At 45.9% G+C, this 19957-nt stretch overlaps 1 protein-coding gene across 1 annotated transcript in view; it reads right to left on the bottom strand.

The window, feature by feature from the left end:
- LOC132473649 (calcium-activated potassium channel subunit alpha-1a-like) overlaps positions 1-19957 on the bottom strand; it is a 33634-nt gene that overhangs the window by 3089 nt on the left and 10588 nt on the right. The window contains exon 3 of the mRNA XM_060073858.1: positions 1-122. This exon is cut by the window's left edge and continues 40 nt beyond it. Coding sequence (XP_059929841.1) covers positions 1-122 — 122 coding nt within the window. The remainder of the gene's footprint in view (positions 123-19957) is intronic.

The following is a 19957-nucleotide window of genomic DNA, read 5'->3' as shown; positions in this document are numbered from 1 at the left end:
CCCGCCCAGTCCTTGACTGAGGTCATCCACCCCACCTCGCTCATGGGCACTTCCTCCTTCTCATCTGCCTTGATCGTCCCGTCTGCCTGAATAACCACGGGGTTGGTCAGCTTCTGGACCTCCTGGGGAAGAGAAAGGGCAAAAAGAAGAGTCAAGTTTCAATGTGATTTGCCGGGAAAAAGGGGAAAAACAGGGAAATGACAATCAATAGACTCGCAAAAGCCGAACACCAGGCACAGATGGTTCTATGTATGTATATTGACTGGACAGAGAAGAAAAACATGGAGGAGAGGGGATGACCTTTGTGGCACAGGGGCGCAGGTCAGGATCGAACCTGGTGTCAACACAATGTGTGTATTGCTTACATCGGGGCACTAGGGATCAGTCGCAGAGATTCTAATCAAGACAATTCTAACCCTTAGTCACAATTATAGCCCCCCAAGGGCTTCACAGGGCACAATATATGACGACCTCCTAACCCTGACTCCTCTTAAAAAGGACAAGGAAACGCTCCCCAAGGTCAAGGGAAGGAACCTTGAGAATCCTTCACACTCTTTTTCCTTTGGTTTGGGGAGAAGTATCCCTCCTTCCAGGGAGGGTTAGCATCACGATGGTAAAAAAGCACTGACACAGAGACATTGCTACACAGCAATGGTTCCCTGAGGAACGAGGGCCAGGGAAGAGAAGCAGAAGAAGAGGGAGAATGTGTCCAGTTGTCAATATGCCCCCTAGCACATGCATGTGCAATGAAACATGCATGTGACTGTATGGCTACTGTCCCTAAGGGATCGCATAGAAATTCAGCTGTCGTACTATATGGCATATGTCGACTGTCGGTGTGCTGATGTAGGATGTGTGTGTGTATGTGCGTGTCATTTTAACATATTGGTCTGTTAGGTCCGGTTCAGTGGTTCTGAGGGTGGCCGTGTGTGTGTGTGTGTGTGTGTGTGTGTGTGGCCGTGTGTGTGTGTGTGTGTGTGTGTGTGTGTGTGTGTGTGTGTGTGTGTTCACACACACACACACACACACACACACACACACACACACACACACGACAGAAACACGGTAAGAGGTCAACATGTGTCCCCTCTACCCTCGTAAAAAGCGAAGGCTTGGAGTAAGTCCCGACATATGGCTTCCCCAAGAAGAATTCCTGGCATTCGGGCAACTTAAGACCCTCCCGATCGGGGCCATTCCCTCCCTACTGTACCACAGAAGAAGCAGTGCTTGCGTCATCCTTGTCTTCATTTACAGTTACTCTCCCATGTCGCCGCTTTAGACATCTGACGGGGGCCGTGGCTAAGCCCGATCGCTGCAAGCGAGCAACAGATGCTGTTTGACATTGACTTGATAGCCCTTTATTTATTTATTTTTACTCCTAGCAACATCTGATGTCGGTTCATTGCAGAAAAGATAAAGATGGCGTAAAGAATAGGACGGTCGTGTTTACAGTGGGGTTTTGTTTGTTTTAGAACTGATATCGGTTTAACACCGCTATGAGTTGAGTTCTTTGTTCCGTTATCTATGTTAGGGTTTCAGAGTGCGTCTATGTTTTTGTGTACAAGTGTGTGCAGATTTATGTGTCTATGTGTAGTGCAGGTGTTTGTGTGTGTGTGTGTGTATCTATGTTTGTGTATAAGCGTGTGTGCCTGTGTGCCTGTGTGTGTGTGTGTGTGTGTGTGTGTGTGTGTGTGTGTGTGTGTGTGTGTGTGTGTGTGTGTGTGTGTGTGTGTGTGTGCGTGCGTCTGTGCGTGCGTGCGTGCATGCGCCTATGCGCTTGTGCATGTGGAAGTTAATCCGGGGTACACTGAAGTAATGGGAGGCGGAGATGAGACCTTCACCATGAACCACTCGGACCGCCCCTCAGGAGGAACACGCGTTGGTTGTCAGAAGCATAGCACCGTCAGGCTAAAAAACACACATTACAGATGGCTCCCAAAGGAGGCCTGAGTCTGTTTCAGGGGGATTGTCCGGCTCCAATTGGATTACAGGACCTAATGATACAGCATGGAGGACACAGTCGCCATCTCCCCTAATTTGATTCCACCCCTTTTAACAATAGCAATGAACTGGACTGAAAAAAGCCAGCTTAGTCATAAGATCTATCTATCTGCACAGTCCCGCCTGGGGGCTGTTCCATACTGAAGTGGATGATTTAATTAATATAAACCGCCTGGGAAAACAGACACTGGACCACGCAGTGTCCAGGGACCTGATTGGTTTACTTGACGAATCGGACCCAATAATAGCCAGCACTATGACGAAATGTGAGACTTTAATAGAAAATAACCATAAAGGAGGAATGTTCCAGCATGTGTGTAAGCATCCATGTAGGTGTGTTTGTGTTGGTGATAAGGTGTGTCGGTATGTGTGTGTGCGTGCTAGCATGCCTGGATAAATCTCCAACAGACACCAGTGTGTGTGTGTGTTACATGTACCGAGATGTCTTAAGTTTCTCTCCGGTTGGCGGTGCTCCTGTGCAAAAGCACTCCAGGCATGTGTGTGTGTGTGTGTGTGTGTGTGTGTGTGTGTGTGTGTGTGTGTGTGTGTGTGTGTGTGTGTGTGTGTGTGTGTGTGTGTGTGTGTGTGTGTGTGTGTGTGTGTGTGTGTGTGTGTGTGTGTGTGTGTGTGTGTGTGGCTGTGTGTGTGTTTGACTGTGTGTGACTGTGTGTGTGACTGTTTGCGTGTGCCTGTCTGTGTGTGCATGCGTGTGTGTGTGTGTGTGTGTAAGGGTAGGGGCGGTACTGGGGCATGGCCAGTGTCAGCCCTGAAGATAACGCCACCAGGGAGGGGAGTGGCCACTCACAACCCTCCTCACCTTGACCACACTCCGATCACACTGTATACACACCCCCACAGTCCTAGCCAAACATGAACGGCGGGTGTGTATATGCATCATTGTAAAATGCCTCATTCTCTCACTCGTGCGTGCGAGAATGTGTGCGTGTTTAGGTGTGCGCATTTGTGTTAGGGTGTGCCTGTGTGAGTCCGTGAGTGCATGCATGGTGTGAGTGATTCTATGTGTGCTCAGGTACAAAATGGATGGAGGGAGGGTGCGGTTGTGTGGTGGTGGGGTTGTGGGAGGAAACTCCATGAATAATAAATGGTGCAGCGGGCCCCTAACAGACGATCCACCGGATCACAGAAGACACACACTACGGACAAGAGAGAGGGGGCTCGACTCCATGCGAGAGGCCCAGGCATAGAGCCTGAGAGCCGGGGAGGAAGCGAGTGAGAGAGAGAGGCACCCATGACAAGAGGAAATCAATCAGCCTGCTATATATACACCCACGTGATGTCACAACACGCTGAGACAGAAGGAAAGAGGCTCGGGGAGGGGGGGGGGTGTGTGCGGGAGAGCAGGGTAAACAGGGGTTGGGGGAAATACTTTGTTATTCTAGCGACACGTTGGACAGGACGTTAGTCTAGGATCAGAGAAAAACCCACCTTACTCCCCCAATCGCGTTTACTTTCGGTGTGCTGTGCTTGATCGAAATAACAGTTGACAGGTGTATACTGTGTACACATTTTCAATACTGATTAAAAAGAACAGAATATGTTCACGAAATCGTAGAGAACGACACACTTCAAGCACGGAGGACTCATAGTGGTGATCATAGGGGTTTAAAAATGGGATGAATATGGTAAAAGGACGTGAGGTAAAAATAGATTATAGACGAGATACAAAGAGGTAGAAGACCAACAGAGCACTAGCAGTGACGACTCGATGTGGAAACACAAACACACACGCTCAACACTCAAACAAAACATGACATATGAAAAGGGACACACACACACCAAAGATACAGACACACACTCCCCCACAAAGAGATCAGAGACCATAAGAGAGAGAGTGAGAGAGTGCGAGAGAGAACGAGTGAGAGAGAGACCAAGTGAGTGGTCGGCAGGTGGAGAGGATGGAGGAGGAACATGGACACTCAGGGAAATTGAGTAAGACAAGCGAGGGGGAAAAGCCAAGAAAAACAGAAGGGAGAGCTGAAGGTGACAAGGAGGGAGAAATCTTGATCTATAGCAACAGGGAAAAGGGCGGGAAAGAGAGTACAATGGAGGGAGAGAGAGAGAGAGGCTGAAAGGATAGAAAGAGTGAGAGTGAGTGAGAGTGAGAGTGAGAGTGAGAGAGAGAGAGAGAGAATTAAGAGGGCCTAGGGGAAATGAAGAAAGATAAAGCAGGAGGGGGGGATAAAGAGAGAGGATGACACCGAGAAAAGTGTCACCCTCAAAAGGAAAACAAGAGAGAGAGGGACTCAGAGAGAGAGAGAGAGAGATGGATACAAATAGGATAGAGTACTATAGGAGGGGGGTACGGGGGAGGGAAAGAGAGAGGGGTAGACAACGAGGGGGAGAAGGGAAGGGAAGAGAGAAGGAAATAGAACCTGCAGTGGCAAGAAGGAAAAAGAGCAAGGGGAGGGCAAGAAAGAGAGAAAGATCGAGACAGAGAGAGAGAGAGCGAGAGAGTGAAAAAGAGACACCAACAGGGAGAAAGAGAGCACAAAAGAGATGCAGAGAGAAAGACAGAACGGTGAGAGAGAGATACAGAAAGAAAGAGATATAGAGATACACACACAGACACAGAGAGAGAGACAGAGACAGAGAGAGAGAGAGAGAGAGGGCGAGAGAGAGAGACAGAGAGAGAGACAGAGAGAGCGAGAGCGAGAGCGAGAGCGAGAGCGAGAGCGAGAGCGAGAGCGAGAGAGAGAGAGAGAGATGGAAGGAGAAAGACACAGAGTTAAAGAGAGAGCAAGAGAGACGGAGAGAGCGAGACAGAGGGAGATTCAGAGAGAGCGAGAGAGGAAGAGAGCGAGAGAGCTAAAGGGACATGCCCGTGTGTCTGTGCTGATCTAACAGGGCTTGGCTTCAGCGCAGCTGTTGCTGCGGCCTTCGTCCGTTGGGGAAAGCGCTATTCCAGTGTGAGGGGCTATTTATAGACTGAGCCAGGGAGAAGGGAAACTAGTGAATCTCCCAGCATGTTGTGTGCTATTTCAGTGCCAGTACAGTTAGCCATGTGTCCAATCCCTGGGTTAGAAAACCCAGTCTGGGGCATGGCCAGAGAACTGAGTAGGAGGAGGAGGATGGAGGGGAGTATCTGATACAAACACACACATACATACCTGTATGTGTGTCCACACATACATACCTGTATGTGTGTCCACACATACATACCTGTATGTGTGTCCACACACATAAGTATACACAAATGTGTGTATGTGTGTACAGTTATGGATTCACAAACGCACATAGACACACACAGATGTACGCAGACTGGCACATTAACATGCACACACACATACAGGCACAATAACACACACACACACACACACATTTCAACATAGATGCATGCATACCTATTTGCATGCACACACAAGACAATCTGACGAAGGAAGAGATACATAGGCAACACACACACACACACACACACACACACACACACACACACACACACACACACACACACACACACACACACACACACACACACACACACACACACACACACACACACACACACACACACACACACACACACACACACACACACAGGTGAGGGTGAAGGGTGTACCATGTGTGGAACAGCCAGTTATTCCTGGCCAAAGGTCAAGACTTGTGAACTAGTTAGCATTTAGGGGGAGGAGGGGTCAAAGGTTCTAGGCTAACCATTTTCCCGCCATATAGAGTTAGCTAGGAATACGACATTTACAATAACATCAACACAACCAGGGAAATATAGTTCAACGCTTGAAATTCAATACATTCCTATTTCACACAATAATAGTAAGTAATAAATATATATTTCAAGCAAATAAATTAAGCGCAACAGGCTTAAGGGTAAGGCCTAATGCTAATGAGTAACTTGGGTATGGACTAGACTCAAACTGCCTGGGTCACGCTACTACAACGCCAGGCTCCGATAGCTATGGAAAATGTATGGCAGCTCAGCCCGCGTGATTTACCCATGATAGCAACCAGCACTGTAAATCTAAAGCAGGCCAGCTCAGCGTAAGCAAGACACCACGAATACACATCCCACGTATAACCCCTTGATATATAGTAATACAATTCCACTGAACTAGACAAGGAGCGAGGAGGAGGCGAAATAAACTCAATGTGATAAATGTGATGAATGGAATGAATGTGACATGTGAGCAGACCTATCAATGTCACAAAAGAGGGCATCCATCTTGTGAATCGTATATATGAAAACTCCTGCGGCGTCTCTGTGTGCTGGGCCAAGTTTCAACCCCGCTGGATCGGCAAGGATAAGATGATGAACACGGATATAAGTGGGTGACATGGGTGATTTCATCTAACCGGTTTAACCCAATTCCCATAAGAAAAAGAGGGTATAAGAGGGTTAGATGACAAATTTCAACTCAGCAAAACAGATACAACAATAATACTGACTCAGGCTCATCGGTATGGCTGGGTTCCTGATAGGGGATTGAATCATTAAATAAATAACTATTTGAGATAGAAAGAACTATACGAAAGATACAGCACTCTTAATGGCTGAATAAACTAAAGTAAATATAACTCATTAAGGGCTGAAAGATCAAATCAATGTTCAAATTATGTTTAAGAACACAGGAGAACCAAGGAGCTACATGATTTCAGGTCCAGCAGCAGCAGCAGCAGCAGCCTCACAGAGCTGAACGCCTCCGTGGACTAAACAGGGAGATGTGGGGAGGAGGAGGAGATAGAGAGTGATGGAGGAGGAGGAGGAGGAGGAGGAGGAGGAGGAGGAGGAGGAGGAGGAGGCTGATTCATAATGCTGCGCGGCATCTCAACCCATTGATACCCGATTTCCTCAAGCCTCAGTGGTCCGCGGTTAAAAATAGCGCCCGGCACGCGGTGACTTGTGGGAAAACGAAAGGTCAGCGATTGTCGTCAACTGACCGTCCTATCACTGGGCTTTCGCTCTGAAGCGGCAGCGGATCGCGGCCGAGAAGCGACGGGATAATGGATGCAGATTGAGATGCAGGCGAGATTACCCACAATGATGAGATTAGGGGTGGAGGGGTAGAGAGGAGGGGGGAGTGTGAGGGGTAGGGGAGAACCAAACCCCGGTGCAAAAGTGGTCTTTCTCTCGCTCTCTCTCTTTCTCTCTCTCTTATAGTAGCTAGCTTGTTGGGTATTAGCATGATATGATGTAACTGGAAGGGGAAAAATTAAGGACTCATGTGATCAAACCTATTAGATATAACTGAATGTATCATGAATAATTATCAATTCCGAAATGAGGAAAATACAAAGGAAGAATAAATGTAATTATTAAAACAACTATACATCAGTGTTTCCGTCTTCGTTATGGAGGAGTTATTCTTAATATAACATTCACAGGTGATCGGTATTCTGAAAGAGGTAAGAAGGTTAAGTCTAGACTTTGTTTATCAAGTTAACTGACAAGGAGGGCGAACGAGGGGGCGAGAGATGACGTAGAAAAGAGCAAGAGAGCGAGCAACCTAATTTGGCTTTGAGCAAAGGTAATTGCCCCTAATCACTACATCAAGCTAACACTGGAGAGATGTAACCTGGAGAAACACACCACAAAGGTGAATTATTTAATGAAAAGATATGGCAAATAAAACCGTAGGAGGAGGATATTGTGCAGCCATTACCAAATGAAAATACAATTCACACACACACACAAAGTTGTTAACAGAAGGGCACCCTTTTAAAACACTAGATCAGGAAAAAAATTAGACTTTGATCCATAAAAATTAATTCCTCTGTATCAATCATCCTTGAGTTAACCTTTTCAGCGAGTGTTTTGCCATGTCCTCTGGAATGACGGACATGACCTTGGGCTTATTATACCGAGATAAATCTCTCAACAGACACCTGTGTGTGTGTGTGTGTGTGTGTGTGTGTGTGTGTGTGTGTGTGTGTGTGTGTGTGTGTGTGTGTGTGTGTGTGTGTGTGTGTGTGTGTGTGTGTGTGTGTGTGTGTGTGTGTGTGTGTGTGTGTGTGGGTGTGTGTGTGTGTGCGCCATTGAAGGGTAATGATTGATTTATATTCTCTTGGAGGGGGCCGTGGTTCAGATCACTTACATCACCTATGAATCAAAAGGCATATTGGATATATCTGAGACATACCATATTTTATTTTCTTGGATACTAGTATTTCTATTGATTGATTGCTGTCTTTCTTTGTGTTAAAACCCTTTGTAAACTACAGATTTGATGTGGGATATCGTATTCGCTCGGTTGTGTTTTTACACGACTGATAAGGGAGACCAGGGGCAATTGTAACAACGAGCGATTGTAACATCTCAAATTACACTGAAACTAGGCAGAACCATGAAAATCATTATGCGGTCTGTGATGAGCCCTCACTGCCTGCCAAAGGACAAATTGATATCTCATACTTGTCAAAGTTGTTCTGCCAAGACTCATTTTGTGGGTATGAAAGAAGTTGTTTTCAGCTGAAGTATCTTCCTCATGCTGCCTAAATGTTCCATGGCTAAGAATTTATGGGTCTATTGGGCCCAATTGTAAAGCTGAGTTCTGTTGCTTATAAATTTATAAATAGCTTTTATGCATGTTTAATCGATTTAAGTGAACTGGGATTTATTGTTGAAGGGATATAATACTGTTGTTACTCTCTGTGATGCTGTTTTATTTGTAAAATGACATGACAAAATATTCAGTTCTAATTTAAATGGAATTAAATGCTCAACAGATATTCAATTGTCTTAACAATGTACAGTACTTGGGAGTTCACTGCGTTCTCTGTTATTTAAATGAAGGTACGAAACCCCAACCCCTTTATTTCTCCTGGGAGTACAAGGAGCAACCACCTCCTTACCTTTGACAACTCTCACCCAAACTTTAAAGACCAGAACCCAGCAACAACAACAAACAAACAGCAGCCTCGCAACGCCATCAGCTGTCTCTCCAACGCAGCCCCGTTCCTCTGACAAACTCCGCCCCACCTCCTCTAACAAGCTCAGCTTTCTCGCTGCCTACGCCGCTCCCTGTTTGTCAATAAGCTGCCTCACGCACTGCACACCGATCCACTCAGAGGGGGCCTATTCATGTCAGAGAAACCCGTCCGCTGCTACACTACACGCAACGCCAGGCGCAAGATGGCGGCTGCTTGCGGAAAGAAGGCTTCCTAATTGGCTCCCTACAGTCCGACCTGCGCCGACCGATGACCCAGCCCCATAAAGAGCAAGGTCCGGATACGAATGGAAGATTCACTTTGTATCACAACATGGCTGAGAGGAAAAAGCGTTTAGCAGCCTGGTGTTCTTGGACGCTAATCTATTCCCGATCGCTAGTGTTAGTGGTAGTGGTGAGGTTATGATCCGGGCAGTGTGAGATGTGGCATTGAAAAGCATTCATTCTCTTGACAAGGGCCTGAATCAATTGTTATTTTTCTATGACTATGATCAATCTGAATCCATATCTCTTGGAGGTCATCTAAAGCAGTGGCAGTATAGGTGTCCCTTCCAATCAATTATTAGGCCAGGGTGTAACGCAAACTAAAACGCCATACAGACTCAAATTAACGATGTTTTTTTACAGAACCAATTTCAAGGTTAAAAGAATGGGCACGCCATCACCAGTCATGACTAGAACTACGGCGCAAGACTGTAAATCACATGCTTGAAATACACGCTTGCTTTATCAAAACCAGCCAACCCCTCCTCACTATCGTACCTTCTCTCTATTGGGCTTTATATCTACCATTATGGGACATTATCATATATTGTCCTCGAAAAATCGTTCTGCCGTCTTCTTCATATAACACACTATAATTCTACTATGACTTCTACATTGCTCCGTTTGGTATTCATATTTTATTTTATTCATTATATATACTTTAAGAAAGAAAAACAATTGCGAGAAAGACAAAAAAGAAGGAAGAAGAAAAATACTTTCTTTCGACATTGAATCAACACTTTCAAATTAATTGATTAAATATCAGTGATCAGCTTCCTTGATCTTGGCAAAAATGACTTTCAAATGAACTGTTTTTCTTTTAAAGCATTATAACAGTATCTCTCCTCCTGATTCACCTTCTGCAACTTATCCCTCACGCGTGTGGATCCCTATGGGTCTGACCCTTATTTACTCCTGGTCTGCGATAAATCAACAGCTCTGGGTTACAGTGAAAGGAGCAGTAGAGGATAGTAGCTCCGCTGTTCTCAATTCAATCCTGCTGTCCTGTATTTTCATTACTGCAGTTTGTCTCCTCCTATCGTCCTCTCACCCGACCCTACCCTCTGCATCGTTTTTCCGCTGTCACCTCTAGTCCTCTTTGAACCCTGCTCTGGATCTATTAGCAATCTACATTAACCCTTTCCTCACCTCTCTTCCACCCAAGCTCTCTCTCTCTCTCTTTACTTCTCATCACATCTTATCGCTCTCCCCACTTTCACCTCTCCTCTCTCCGATCGTTTCTCTGATCTCCTCCCCTTGCTTTCTTCCCCTCCTCTCGTCTCTAGCAGAGGTGAGCCTGTCTTTCAGTGGAGCTTTCATCACCTTGAGTATCCCCTCTCACTCTTTCTCCTCCTCCTTCTCTCCGCAGTCTACTGCTCTCCTCTCATCTCCATGTTCCTATATCCTCTCCCCGACCAGGCTCTCTTCTCCTCCGCTTACTCTCCTCACCTCCCCTCTCAAGCCAAGATTTTATTCTGCAGTCGAGACGGCTCTGATTTCCTTGAACTTTTCCACCTCATCTCCCCTCCTCCCTCTCCCCTCCCCATCTCCTCTCGTCACTCACAATGATTAGACTCTGGGGTGGATAGACAGCTGACGCTATCTCAGTCGCACCCTCCTGATGCTTTATCGCTCACTACTTAGACCGCTCCGTCTGCTTATGTCACCAGCGTGGAACATACAGGGTATAAATATAGATGCCATCGCTTTAGAACAAATTAGATCAACAAATGCTAGCTTTTTAGGATAAGGTAGGCCGTCATTGTTGTCTGAAGACACATAACATCAAGTCACAGAGTCGGTCTGCTGTTCTGATTGCAGATTTCATCCTGTTAGTTATGCCACTGTTCGTTCAAAGACAGATTCATGAGGAACAACGTGTGCTGTTTCGGTTGTGCATTCGGTTGTGCAACAGCAAAAAACAGAATTACACTCGTGTGTTGTCCGGAAATTGTAAATCGGTGTGAAATATTCAGTTACATCTACAACTTCAATCTCAAAACAAACAGAGTCCACCTCATCAAACATTTGTGAAACGGTGAAATATGTGAAAGCTTTTCAGCACGCTGTGAAATGGCAATCATAATAATGGTAATGGTTCAGAGACTTGACCCTAATTTGAGACGTGCTCGGAGGCAACCGCACGGAGATGGAAACGATGTCAGCGTGACTCCAGGCCCCTTTTAATCATTTCACATTTAGATTTGAACACCTCCCAAAGGGGGATGAGGGAATACATCACCATTCACACCTTCACACTGTATCTGCATGTTTCAGAACCCGAAACGGAGGGAGAAGTGAACAGGGGGAAGGGAAAGACATCTTCATTCTAAAAAGCACAGCCAATTCGTGTTTACTGGTAATCAGACGCCTTTATCCAAAGCAACTTACACTCAATTGTGACCGATTAATGCAATGAAAGAGCAGACGTGTTTCAGCCATCTTTGTCAAGGACGCCTATATGCACACTGCAGACATTGGGGGTTTGAACCCAGGACCTTTAGCCGGGGGTCAAACATTCAAACCACTAGGGTCGGCTTCCCAGTCTGCCACAGTAGACTTCCCCTCTGACTATCCTCTCCTCTCCTGTGTGTGTGTGTGTGTGTGTGTGTGTGTGTGTGTGTGTGTGTGTGTGTGTGTGTGTGTGTGTGTGTGTGTGTGTGTGTGTGTGTGTGTGTGTGTGTGTGTGTGTGTGTGTGTGTGTGTGTGTGTCATGACCTGGGCTAACAAGATCTATTAACAGGATATGGAGTCTGGAGGTAAGAGGACACCGCCGCGAGGGTCTATCCCTCTAGGGGGGGGGGGGGGCCGAGGAGGAGGAGAGGCCGAAGAAAAAATTAAAAGAAGTGAAAAAGAAGGAGGGAAGAGGAAAAGGAGAGGAAGGAGGAGAAGCAGGAGGAAGAGGGGGGCGAGAAGGAGGAAGATGTCAGAAGGGAGAGGAGGAGGGGCCGGAGGAGAAAAGGCAGAAGAAAAAACAAAAACGAAAAAAGAAGAAATTAAAAAGAAGGAGATAATAGGAAATGGAAGAGGAGAGGAAGGAGGAGAGGCATGAGGAAGAGGGGGACCAGAAGATGGCAAAAGGGAGGGATTAGAGAAGAAGGAGCAAGAGGTGGAGAAGGCGTTGGAGGAGGAGGAACACGAGGAGGAGGAGAATAGGTCGGAGAAGAGGGAGGAGGAGAGGTACAAGGAGACAGAAGAAAAGAGAACGTAGGCCGACACTAGTTTGATCATGTGTGTTGACAGAAGAGGTCATTGCCTCCCGGGGGGTGGGTGGGGCGCAAAGCGTGGCTGTGATGTGAGGGGCTGTGATGGGCTGCTGGGGGGAGGGGGGAGGGGGAGGAGGGGGAGGCATCCTCTCCTCTTAGACGCCTTGCAGTGACATCACTGAATCACAGCTTTTACACCACAGTTAGTCCCCGATGCCCGTGCTATGTTCTGTTCACAAGGCTATCTATCTGTCTTTACGGGGCAGGCTCATGCTGCCTGGCCAATTCCTTGTTCCGTCTTTGTCATATAATACCGTGATATATATATATACTATTATTCCGGAAGAGCTACAACCACTAGTCTTTTCAGTTTGATATGAAGACATATATAAAGACTTTCACTAGATACTGTATTTATTCACTAAATATAATTGTTCACTAAATATATATATAATTTAATAAATATTCTGCTGAGTTTGACATAATAATGTCATCTTTAATATTATATATTTTTCATGTAATCAGCACATTCAACTTGATTACAATAATATCGGTTGAACAATATCAGTGATCCGCTTCTCTTGATTGGAGGGGACCGGTATTCCACACTTGAGGAAACCCACACTGATTAAGCAAACGACTATTTAAATGTTCTCTCATTTAGAGATCTAATTTGCTGAGAACGGAAAGCGATTGGGAGAAAGAGCCTGTTTAATCTTCCACTCCTTCTCTCTCTCTCTCTCTCTGCCCCTCTCTCCTCCCCTCAGTTTCTCTCGCTGTGAGAGCTACAGTCATGTTAGTGCTCATACAGTTAGCTCACACTGCCCTCTGCTCCTTCTGGTTAGCACTGTAGCTGTTGTTCTTGTTCCTGTGGTTGTTCCTGTTATTGTTGTGGTGACGGAGCTGACAAAATGCATTGTGGGATTGGCCCTCCCGGGGCCGTTGGGAGGCATTCCTCCCTGTATGACTGTTCTGCTGAGGGGGTGGATAAGAGAGATGAGGGTGACCCCTCTTCACCCTCTCTCTCTCTCTCTCTCTCTCTCTCTCTCTCTCTCTCTCTCTCTCTCTCTCTCTCTCTCTCTCTCTCTCTCTCTCTCTCTCTCTCTCTCTCTCTCTCTCTCTCTCTCTCTCTCTCTCTCTCTCTCTCTCTCTCTCTCTCTCTCTCTCTCTCTCTCTCCCCCTCCATCACTTCACCCATCTCTTCCTCTTTGTTTAACTCCATTATTCTCTCTCTCTCTCTCTCTCCCTCTCAATAAATTTTCCTCCATCTCTCTCTCTCTAGATATATCGATATATTTATCTATATCTATATAGATGTATAGAAATATCTATCTATATATCGATATATCTATCTATATCTATATCTAGATATATTCCTCTCTCAATATAGCTACCTCCCATTCTCTTTATTTACATCTTTCTCTCTTTTAAGTCTTCCTCTCTCTATCCGTCTCTTTCTCTCGCCGTCCCTCTGTCTCTCTTTATTTACATCTTTCTCTCTTTTAAGTCTTCCTCTCTCTATCCGTCTCTTTCTCTCGCCGTGCCTCTGTCTCTCTTTATTTCTCTCCTGCATTTCTATCCAGTGACAAGCCAATGCCCGCGACAGCAGTGTACACAGTGACACACACGCACACAAACACCCACACCCACACGCACACAAACAAACACAAACACACACACACACACACACACACACACACACACACATACACACAGTGAAGAACAACGAGAAATCAGCACAAAAAGCGGGTGTCGGAGCACATCAGTGCGAGCGGAGGTGACGTCCCTCACATGGGAGGATGGGAAGACTGAATCAGCTCCCCTCCTCCCCTCCCCTCCTCCTCCACTGTCCAATGGTACATGTGTCATTTCACTCAGCAGTGCCAGGGCTCTAGAGGTGGGGCAGGTGGGTGGAGTGGGCAGTGGGAGCCATCGAAGGTGAGGCACAGAAGGTGTCCTAGTCTCATTTTGATGCGTGCGGTGTGTACTGGATAGCCATATCGAATCCCGAGCTAAAAAGGCACCCGGTTCGCCCCCTAGAAGGTAGGTGCTCTACCTGCTCCTCGATGTCATGTATCTGAAGTCACTGCTGGTAAAGGCGTCACAAAAATGAAAATTTGGAAAAAATCCAGACATGCCTAAGGGGAACTGACGCAATACTGTGCAAGACACAAACTGACAAGATTGAGCAGATTAAAGCACCATGGTTCGACTACATTGTTAACATCATTGTCCTCGGGGATTCAGATCGACCGTGATGGTCATGTGACCAAACAACGACAGTTGCCGGAAAGTTCCATTTTCAATGCAATAATCTTGAGAAAACGGCGGTGAATTATTGCCACAAATAATCAAAATAATCCACTACTAAAGTCCAAAACATATGCAGAGCGAATTTCAATTCATATTTGTAGCACGTCCTAAAAAATACATAAAGAAGAAACATATTGTTACGTAGCAAAGCACCGATAGAACGGACGTAGTGGACTACATTCTTTTGAGTGCATCATAAGGGACTTCAGTCTATTTTGGACACAAACACTTTATACCTCATATCAAATCAAATCACCTAGCCGAAACTGTAAACGTTGATTGACAACTAAGCAAAGTTTCAAGTACAAACTGTGCCAGTGGATTGACAGCCAGGCAGGATTTCCGGTTTAAGCTGTACAAGTTGATTGACAACTTGTCAGGGTTTTCGGTTACCAAGGAAGGTAAGCTGAAGCTAGTTCAGTGAAGTCCAGGTTTCCCTGTTTTTGTTGGCAGATCTGGCAACAAACACTGCCTTTGGTCACAGTCGAACGGCACACTGTTGCTAGGTGACAGTCTGGCTATTAATATAATGCAGTGTAAAAATGTACGAGGAGAGTACAGTCGAATAGCCGAAATCGTCGTGTAACTAAATTATGCAACGGGGGGAAGATACCATCTCGCCGTAATTAAAGTAGTTAACAGTGAATGCTGTCATCCACAACGACCTTGTGCTTACAGACGCTCAGTAACTTTAATTTTCAACCATTTTTTTTACCTCCTCTTTCTCTCTCGCTCTTTCTTCAGATTCGCGCTGCGGGGAAATCCTCCTCGCTAATCCCAGAGTCTTAGAGCTTTTGGCAAACATGCCGTTCACACCCTAAGGTGGTTTACAGTACAAATGTCCTCTTCCAGAGCTACCAGCTAATTGCCACCATGAATCAATAGCTGGATAAGCACTTTGTAGTGCTTGGCATTTCCCCCATTTGTCAAAATAAAATCCCTGACCTTCCTAACGGGCCAATCAAACAACCATGAGGAAGCGCCGCAAAAGGCATCAAAGAAGATAGGAAAAATACTATAAAATATCAATAAATAACGAGGCAATGGCTTTATATTGCATAATGCAAATGTATTGCAGCTACAGTTTCACATTTTTCTAGCTGGCACTCTTGCTATACAATTCAAACCAGTGTATGGCAATACGTAGGTGTGTGTGTGTGTGTGTGTGTGTGTGTGTGTGTGTGTGTGTGTGTGTGTGTGTGTGTGTGTGTGTGTGTGTGTGTGTGTGTGTGTGTGTGTGTATGTGTGTGTGTGTGTGTGTGTGTGTGTGTGTGTGTGTGTGTGTGTGTGTGTGTGTGTGTGTGTGTGTGTGTGTGTGTGTGTGTGTGTGTGTGTGTGTGTGATGCACGTGAGTGCGTGAGTGCGTGCGTGCGTTCGTTCGTGCGTGCGTGCGTGTTGAGATCATGGTGGACAACCTGCGGTCTCATAAGAGCAGTCGACTGCTCAGCGCTTGTCGCCTAGCAACAGATACCTGTCGGGCAGACAGTAGGTGTGTGAGACACAGTGTGTGGGATGGGGGAGGCTGGGACGAGAAGGTGAAGAGAGGAAAAGAGATGCAGAGAGAGAGAGAGAACATGAGATACACAGAGTGAGGGAAGAAGTATAGAGTGAGACAACAGGAGAGAGGTACTAGATATAGAGAGGAGCAGAGAGAGAGAGAGAGAGAGGCAGAGGGAAGGAGAGAAAAGGAGAGAAAGAAAAGAGCAGAGAGAGAGAGACTGAAAGAACAGGAGAGAGGTAGAGATAGTGAGGGGCAGAGAGAGAACGAGAGAGTGAGGCATAGAGAAAGAGAGAACGAGAGAGAAAGGGCTGATGTGTTATAAAATGCCTTTGGAGAAGCCCGGGAGTAATGCCAGTAGCCTGCATGGTGATCAACATTTCAAATCGTCCTAATTTTAAAATGTGACATTTGCTCTTAACTGTATTTACGTGTTCATGCCATGGTGCTACTGTATATGAAATGGAATGACATTCGAAAAAATAAATGGAAAGGGGTTGATTAAAATAAAGATTGGCAATATGACAGTGGGCTGTCATGTACCCCCATCCTTCGGGAAATATAATAATATTTTTGTTTCAGACTCAATTATGGGGAACAAAATAATACCCCTGTATTTCCTTTAAAAATCTATATTTCTCTTTGACATGTGATTAAAATGAACATCGCAGGGCTCAATGGCAACGCATTCCTTCCACCCGGGTGAAAACTCAGAAGATACAATCACATTATTTGTAGTCTGTTGTAGTTTGTAGTTATTACCTCGAGTATGATGTCATCAAAAGCAGCCAGCAGCACACAAGGAAATGTCAATGACAAGGCTAAGCTCGGCGAGGGTAACTTAAGAACAGCACAACTCATGTCTAGCATTAGCGAGATCCTACCTTGGCATTGCTAATGAGCGTTCCTAGATCTGACATAAGAGACAACACATGCTACAGTTTTTCTCTCCAAGGTTATCGGAGTCGGAGATTTGCTGGCATTCGGACCATCGACCGTAGTGCCGTTGGGCCCCGAATGCTGTGACCTGTTGTTGAAAGTACACTTTTCAACAGCAACACACACCAGTTGTTGAAAGTACAACAACACACACAACACACAGCGTTGTGTTGACGAAGGGAATAGGCAGAGACCCCAGTATATGACACGTTTTTGAGTGCCGATATATGTAGTGCCATTCTGCCAATATTGCGTTTCGATATTAACATACATATTTTTTAAATTGTGTGTAGTTTAACGCAGGGTTCGGACTCCGCAGGCGCCTTTATTTGTTAAATGAATGTTGCCGAACAGAAGCGCACATAGTCGAAGCAAATTGACAATGCCAGTATTGCAGGAGCATATAATCCCTATTTTCACGTGAATCAATTCTTTCCCCCATTTTTCTTTTGTGTAAGTGTTGTTATCTTTAGATTCCCCTGGTTGCATTTAAAACCCAAACCACTCTAAGACAACAATGGCCCCACGGTGCGGCACAGCTTTCAAAAGCCTGCGCTAAATTAAAGCACACTTATCAGGTGGGCAATCGATTTTGGCGTACAGAAGGTTATACACCTGGAGGGAAATAAACGTGCAATAAGATACATAGCGAACAGTCATACGGAAAAAATACCCACAGTCCTCCAGTAATGGACGGCTCTGACAACGCGGTCTAATTCAATCACGTGTCTGAGCCGTCTCCAAATATATGCGGGCTATTTTAAACCCCTCCACTCGCGCTCAACAATGACGGGCCGAGAGGACTCCAGCATGCCTGAAAAAACATTACGCAGGAGGGACGTAACCCAACACCCCCCTGGTCTCGCTCCTGCTCCGTCTCTCGCCCCGGGTCTAGTGTGTATGGCAGACACTGTGTGTGTGTGTATAGGATGAGGTTATCAATGTCAATTTTCCCTCTATTTTCAAAATGATCAGTAAATAATCGGAACAAAAACTGCTGACCTGTGATACCATGTATCCCATCGACTTCCAAAACAACCAAAACCCTACTTCATACATCTTAATCACCCATTAAATGTAATATCACACGTTTTTAAGTAAAGCACACACCGGCTGATTCCAAAAGCACAGAGAGCGTGTGTTTGTTTTCAGTGAGACACATCCCTAGGCCATTCCACCGGATCGATCCATGAGGAGCGGGATGAAGGAAGCAGGGCCGTTCAGATTGAGCCCGGGTGCAATCAATAATGCAGGGTCTGGTATCTGGGTTCGTTCTCGCCACAAATGAACACACGGACGCGCACACACACACACACACACACACACACACACACACACACACACACACACACACACACACACACACACACACACACACACACACACACACACACACACACACACACACACACACACACACACACACGCACACAAAGGCTGTTCTATTATTCACGAGGGTTTCCACCTGCAGTGCCATGCTTGTATAAAATGTGCTCTCCCATGGGTGTGTGTCTCAGGTAGCCTCGGGAGACCATCCCAGACACCATATTCAAGTCTGCCTTTCTTTCACAATGAACATCAGTTGGGCCCTGGCTGGGCGGCCATAGCGCGACATAAAGGGCGTGGCCGGACACAAAACTCAAGCCAATCTGAATAAGTTCAGGAGGTGATGATCTTGCTCTCTTTGCTATAGTGGATCCAGGTGTGAGTAAAGCAGAAACGTATTGTCCTGAGAAAAATCCATCCATAATCCTCGTTATTCTGTCCACTACGCTTTCCTCGTGCGCCGCTCTTGTTTTATTTGAATTCTGCAGACCACAGCGCTCTTGTTCGTCATGAGTTAAAGCTCCCTCAACCTTGCGCTGATTGGTCATATCATTTTATTAAGGCTTTCTATTGGCTGAAGGCCAGACAGATCAGCAGAGAGAAACAGAATGTGGACCCTCGGGAACAGGATGGCCCCCGGGGGTGTGTCTAGGGGCACCTGCAGCACAATGTGTTGAAACGGTAACAATATCTCACGCCTGAAATAGGGTGGCGATATGACGATAAGTCATAGAAGTACATGTCAAAAATGTCATCAGATCAGCTCTGACGTTCTTTAAGGCAATGTGACCATTCTTTGCTGCACATAAATAAATTAAACATTCTGAAAGCGTGCAAACCAAAAGTGTGTTAATTAGTTATTTTGATAGAAAAAACAACGAAACCTAATTATAGCGTAATTACGTTCACTCTTATTTCCTTGTTTTAACATTATCTGGAACAGGGGACGGAACGACTCAGTTATCCAATCACACTGTGGCCGTAGGCAGTTTAGTGTTTGAATACTGCCCACCGAGAGAAAGTGGCCTGGCGGCAATAGAGCTGCTTGGAAAAACAACACAGGCCCAGCCACAGCGTGCAGGAATGATTCCCCACACCCAGTTAGTTGGCACAGCTTAAAGCCTCCATTGAACAGTAGCCCTATTTTTCTCCTCTTCTGTGTAAAGGACATCACAGGATGTGGATCAGGGGTTCAGTAAGTGTGAATAAACGATGGTCGGACAGCCGTCTCCATTGTACCACTGTTTAATGCATGCGATTGGCCGCCGGTGACGAGTGACGCAAGTGAACCCTTGAACTGATCTGCGCAACTCGTTGTTTTAGCCGTGACGTCGGATCTCCGCCACAATTTGGATCGGGAGGTGTAACTTACTTACCTCCTTGTGATACTTGCTTCCCTGCACTCGGGCCAGCTGATGCACCCATTTTGATTGCATGCTTCCAATAATTTCTGACTGACTTTGAAGTGGCCTTTGATAAAAGCATCTGCTCAA

This window comes from Gadus macrocephalus, chromosome 15, assembly GCF_031168955.1.
Source record: "Gadus macrocephalus chromosome 15, ASM3116895v1".
NCBI lineage: Eukaryota > Metazoa > Chordata > Actinopteri > Gadiformes > Gadidae > Gadus > Gadus macrocephalus.
The sequence above is the reverse complement of the archived record's forward strand: the minus strand, read 5'-3'. Positions and strand labels throughout refer to the sequence as shown.